The following is a 6,000-nucleotide window of genomic DNA, read 5'->3' as shown; positions in this document are numbered from 1 at the left end:
TCTCTCAATGCGCACATAAAGACGTACAGGTCCAACATGCCAACATACCAATGCGCACATAAAAATATACAGCTATAATGTGGCAATGGGTGCATACGGACATCAAAAAAGAATTAAATCTGTTGCTTCCCACTACGATCTATACATACAGATAAGATAATAATACCATATTATTGGCTTCTTGAACACCATCAACGGCGAGACTCACCCAGAGAAAAGGAAAAAAAGCTTTATTTAGAGAAGATCCTAAGGCACACCCCCATTGGTTAGAGGTGTTTACATGGTAGATTGAGGGGAGGGGTGTCCATCTTGGAAATAATAACAATGCAACCACCACCAAAGTTGTCATAGGCAGTGGATGCTCGTGAATCAAGTCTTGGCGAATGGGGAACTTTGATGGCAGACCGTCATTGTTCTAAAGTGCTCTGATTTCTTTTCCGTACCAAAATATACATATATATAGATATATACACACACACATACATAAAGACACTGAGAATATGGCACAAAGTGATCCGGATGCAGCCGGAAAATGGCAGGAGGAAAAAAGGGAGCTATGATTAGGTTTACTGTTATTGTTTTTGTTATTAAGACACAGGCTGTTTCTTCTTCTTCCTGGGACAGATTTCCCACCAAAATGCTTCTTTCCCTCCTAAAAGCTTTGTCCCTAAATGACGACGAGCGTCAACATTCCCGACCATATTGGGACCCCCAAAATGTCCTTGATGAGGAAATTCCTTCCTCTCCCTACAGTTCTTTGCAAAGCAAGACAGCACTGGATCCCCGAAAAGGAGAAGTCTTTACGAAGCCCACGTTGCACTTTTTGCGGGTTCCCAAGTGCACGGAATGGTGGGATTTCGTCTCAAGTCGGAGGCAACGACGGAACGAAAGATGGGAGTTTACCTTCAGCCCCGGAAACTAGGGAACGTCCCTTGTGAATGATCCCTTCTGAAAGGCAACGACGTGGAGGTCGAAGAAAGGGGGAAACCATTTTTTTCCGTATCCCAAAATACCGGCAACAAGCTCAGCAATGTCGGAAGAACACAGAACAAAGAAAGATGTCTCACAAGAGAAGAAGCCAAGCTAGACTCCTCTGTTCCCTTTGTGGCCCATTTCAGCCCCATCGTCCCCTCCCATTTTCCAAAGCCGTATCTCTCTGCGTCAGCATGTTTGAGACCTGGAAGGTGAGTTTTTTCCTTTGATGGAAATGAAAAGGAGTTGCTACAGAGAACGTATCTGGCCTTGTCAGGGTGCTAAAATCTCTCCCAAAGACATGGCTGTGGAAACAGGCATCCCACGGAGCCTCCTCCGTCTGCACGGCCACCTCTCATTTCGCAAAGAGAAAAAAATCTCGGATCCTTAGGCATGAACATCTGATCCAATAGGAAAGGGAAGGAGAGGATTGAAAATCGGAATCTCTCCCGAAGGCATGGCTGGGAATAGGACATCCCACAGAGCCTCCTCCGTCTGTCCAGCCACCTCTCGATTTGCAAGGACAAAAGAATATCAGATCCTTGGGCACCAACATCTGATGCAATAGGAAGGGGAAGGAGAGGATCGAAAACGGGAATCTCTTCTGAAGGCATGGCTGGGAATAGTACATCTGCGGAGCCTCTTCGCTCGGCCACTTCTAGTTTTGCACAGACAAAAGAACCTCATATCTTCAGGCACGGATGTCTGATGCAATAGGAAGGGGAAGAAGTGGATTGAAAACTGGAATCTCTCTCAAAGGCATGGCTGCGAATAAGATGTCCTGTGGCGTCTCCACTGTCTGCCTCTCATTTCGCACAGACAAAAGAACCTTGTATCGCGAACAAGGCACGAACATCTGATACAATAGGAAGGGGGACAGGAGGATTCAAAACTGAAATCTCTTCCAGAGGCATGGCTGCGTATAGGACGTCCCACAGAAACCCCTCTGTCTGCCCGGCTGCCTCTTGTTTTGCCCAAACAAAAGAACCTCATATCCTCGGGTGTGAAAACGTCCGATGCAATAGGAATGCCTTCCAAACTTTTTCCAAGTCAGAAGAAAATGACATCCTCTTTGCCGGGATCGTCCGGCGCGGGCGGGAGGGTGTGGGCACCTTGGGGCTTGAAGAGGAGGGCCATGGGAGGAGGCGTCGCAAGATGGCCACTCTCGGAGGCGCCTGGCGGGTCTGTGGGGAAGGAGGAGAGAAGAAAGAAAGGCTACTGGGTGCCAGTACTAGAGGCCCCTCCGCCCCACAGAAGCCCCTCGATCTGACTTACCTGCAGGGAAAACTGGGCTGGCGGCCGAGAGGCGGCTCCGTGAGAGGGACTCTTCCCGTCCAGCCGGTCGTGCAGAGAGGAGATGCCGCATGTCAACCGAGGCTGCAAGGCGGAAAGAAACAACACACCTTTCAACAGAGGCAGGGTGGCCATCTGTCGGGAGGGATCGGCAGAAGGGGGTTGGACTACAGTGGTTCTCAACCTTCCTAATGCCTCGACCCCTTAATACAGTTCCTCATGTTGTGGTGACCCCCAAGCCATAAAATTATTTTTGTTGCTACTTCACAACTGTAAGTTTGCTTGTGTTGTGAATTGTAATGTAAATAACTGATATGCAGGATATATTTTCATTCGCTGGACCAAATTTGGCACAAATGCGCTCAAATTTGAGTACTGATGGGGTTGAGGGGGTTTGATTTTGTCCTTTGGGAGTTGCAGTTGTTGGGATTTATAGTTCACCTACAATCAAAAAGCAATCTGAACTCCACCAACGATGGAATGGAACCAAACATGGCACACAGAACTCCCATGACCAACAGAAAATAATGGAAGGATTATTTGGCATTTACCTTGAGTTTGGGAGTTATAGTTCACCTACATCCAGAGAGCACTGTGGACTCAAACAATGATGGACCAAACTTGGCATGAATACTCAAAATGCCCAAATGTGAACAGTGGTGGAGTTTGGGGAAAATAGACCTTCACATTTGGGAATTGTAGTTGCTGGGATTTATAGTTCACTCACAATCAAAGAATGTTCTGAACCCCACATGACCAACAGACAATACTGTATTTTCTGCTGGTCTTTGGTGACCCCTCTGACACCCCCTTGTGACCCCTCCAGGGGTCCCGACCCCCAGGTTGAGAAACACTGGACTAGACAGCACTTGGAGGTCTCTTCCTACTCTAGGAATCTATTGATTCCCTCCAGCTCTAGGATTATCTATCTATCTCTTCCAACTTGGATTCTATTTATCTATTTAACTTCCTGTCTATGCATCCCTTATTTATTTTTTATTTATTTATTTATTTAGACGTTTTATATACCGGTCTTCTCGACCTCCAGAGAGGGACTCAGGCTGGTTTACAGCATGTACTCAAATACAGTAATATAGGCAGAACAATACATCATCATTAAACATTAAAAACCGAAAAATACAATAAAAACATCATCACATTACAAAAGCCAAGTCGTCAAATACAGTTACAATTCATCACCATCCTTCCGTGTGCACAAAGGTTATTGACTCAATCATCAAATGCCTTATTCCAAAGCCAGGTTTTTAGTAGCTTTCTAAATGACAGGAGGGAAGGGGCACATCTAATCTCTAGTGGAAGGGAGTTCCAGAAACGAGGAGCCACCACCGAGAAGGCCCTGTCCCTCGTCCCCACCAGACGTGATTGCGAAGGTGGTGGGATCGAGAGCAGGGCCCCTCCGGAAGACCTTAATAGCCTTGATGGTTCATAGGGGAAAATCCGTTCGGACAGGTAAATTGGGCCGGAGTCGTTTAGGGCTTTATAGGTCAAAACCAGCACTTTGAATTGTGCTTGGAAGCTAATTGGCAGCCAGTGGAGCTGGCGTAACAGAGGAGTCGTATGCTCCCTGTACCCCACTCCCGTTAGCAGTCTGGCTGCCGCTCGTTAGACTGATTGAAGCTTCCAGGCAGTCTTCAGAGGCAACCCCACGTAGAGAGCGTTGCAGTAGTCTAAACGGGATGTAACCAGAGCATGGACCACCGTGGCCATCCCTTTCAACTAGGATTCTATCTATCTATCTATTTATTCTAACTCTAGGAGACTTTAGGAGCTGGAAGAGATAAACAAAGAGATAGACAGACTAGATGGATCTATCTATAGATCTATTCCATCCAGTTCTAGGATTATCCATCTCTCTCACACACACTCTCTCTAACAACTTGGATTCTCTCTCTCTCCCTCTCTCTCTTCCAAATTGAAATCTATCTATCTCTAGGATTCTATCTTTCTATCTGTGTATCTATCTCTTTCAACTCTAGGATTCTATCTATCTATCTATCTAAAGCAGGGGTCCTCAAACTTTTTAAACAGAGAGCCAGGTCACAGTCCCTCAAACTGTTGGAGGGCCGGATTATAATTAGAAAAGAAATAAATGAATTCCTATGCACACTGCAAATATCTTATTTGTAGTGCAAAAACACTTAAAAGAATGCAAGAATTAAAATGAAGAACAATTTTAACAAATATAAACTTATTAGTATTTCAATGGGAAGTGTGGGCCAAAGCATTTTGGCTGATGAGATAAGATTGTTGTTGTTTCTGTGTGCTTTTAAGTCGTTTCAGACTTAGGTTGACCCTGAGTGAGGGCCGGGTAAATGACCTTGGAGGGTCGTATTCGGCCCTCGGGCCTTAGTTTGAGGACTCCTGATCTAAAGGATTGGACTGGATGGCCCTTGGAGGTCTCTTCCAACTCTAGAATTCAAACAGAATAATAATGATGATGATGATAATAATAATAATAAGAATAGGAATATAGGAGACTCCATACAACTCAGAGGGAACATGGCTCAGAACATAATAATAATAATAATAATAATAATAATAATAATAATATAGAACCTATGGTTTGCGTGTAAGACAGGACAACCATGTTGCGAAATGACGCAAACCTCTAAAGGTGAAACAGTTTGGAAAGCTGTGGTGCGCTTAATTCAAATGATGTTGAAAGAGAGAGGGGGGGGTGCTCACCACTGCTGTCTGTGCGGTGGGAAGGGGCCCGGGGCCCTTTGCTGCTGCTGCTCTTGGTGAAGGTGGCCAGCTTGGTGGGGATCTGCTGCTGGACGGCGGCCTGCTTCTGGATCTGGTTGGTGGCGCTGAGCAGGTGGAGCGGCACCTCATTCTTCAGGGCCCCTGGCAGCAGTGGCAAGGGGCGCACCGTCACCCCCCCTGCATCTGCCCCAAGGCTCTCCCGGCGGCCGGGTTCGCACCGCTCTGGTGGCTCCGGCCCCAAGAGGCTTGTCCTACCCCCCGGCCTCCCTTCTGGACCCTCGCCGTTGAAGCTGAACGAATGGCTCAAGTCCTGCAAGGGAGAACAATAATAACAATAAAATGCTAGAGTTTAAAGAAATCCACAAGAGACATGTAATCCAACCTATTATTATTATCAATAATAATAATAATAATAATAATAATAATAATAGACTCCTAGAGTTGGAAGAGACCCCCCAGAGGCCATCCAGACCAACCTAACAAACAAACCTTTATGCCCACAGACCAGCATAAGAAGAGAGGGTTACAGTCTCATAAAAGTGTTGTACGTTGAAATCTAAAAGGCTAGAAACATTATTATTATTATTATTATTATTGAGTTGGAAGAGACCCCCAAGTCCAACCTATTATTATTATTATTGGAGCCCCTGGTGGCGCAACAGGTTAAAACCTTGTGCCAGCAGGACTGCTGACCAACAGACTCCTCGAGTTGGAAGAGACCCTCAGGGGACATCCAGTACAACCTATAATAATAATAATAATAATAATAATAATTATTATTATTATTATTATCCCAGCGTTGGAAGAAACCCCCAGGGGATGTTCAGTATTATAGTATTATTATGATCAATAATAATAACAACAATAATATGCTAGAGTTGGAAAACACCCCCAGGAGACATCCAGTCCAACCTATTATTATTATTATTATCATCAACAACAACAACAACAACAACATGCTAAAGTTGGAAGTGAACCCCAGGGGACATCCAGTCCAATCTATTATTA

The 6,000-nt window shown here is 45.3% G+C and overlaps 1 protein-coding gene across 1 annotated transcript in view; it reads right to left on the bottom strand.

The window, feature by feature from the left end:
• Positions 1–213: 213 nt before the first annotated feature.
• ARHGEF18 (Rho/Rac guanine nucleotide exchange factor 18) overlaps positions 214–6,000 on the bottom strand; it is a 79,047-nt gene continuing 73,260 nt past the window's right edge. The window contains exons 28-30 of the mRNA XM_067473557.1: positions 4,972–5,302; positions 2,248–2,349; positions 214–2,156 (exon numbers count right to left, since the gene is read on the bottom strand). Of these exons, the coding sequence (XP_067329658.1) occupies positions 2,023–2,156; positions 2,248–2,349; positions 4,972–5,302 (567 nt within the window). The 3' untranslated portion in view covers positions 214–2,022. The remainder of the gene's footprint in view (positions 2,157–2,247; positions 2,350–4,971; positions 5,303–6,000) is intronic.

This window comes from Anolis sagrei, chromosome X (assembly GCF_037176765.1).
Source record: "Anolis sagrei isolate rAnoSag1 chromosome X, rAnoSag1.mat, whole genome shotgun sequence".
Lineage (NCBI taxonomy): Eukaryota > Metazoa > Chordata > Lepidosauria > Squamata > Dactyloidae > Anolis > Anolis sagrei.
Note: the sequence above shows the minus strand (reverse complement) of the source record. Positions and strands in the feature narration are given on the sequence as shown.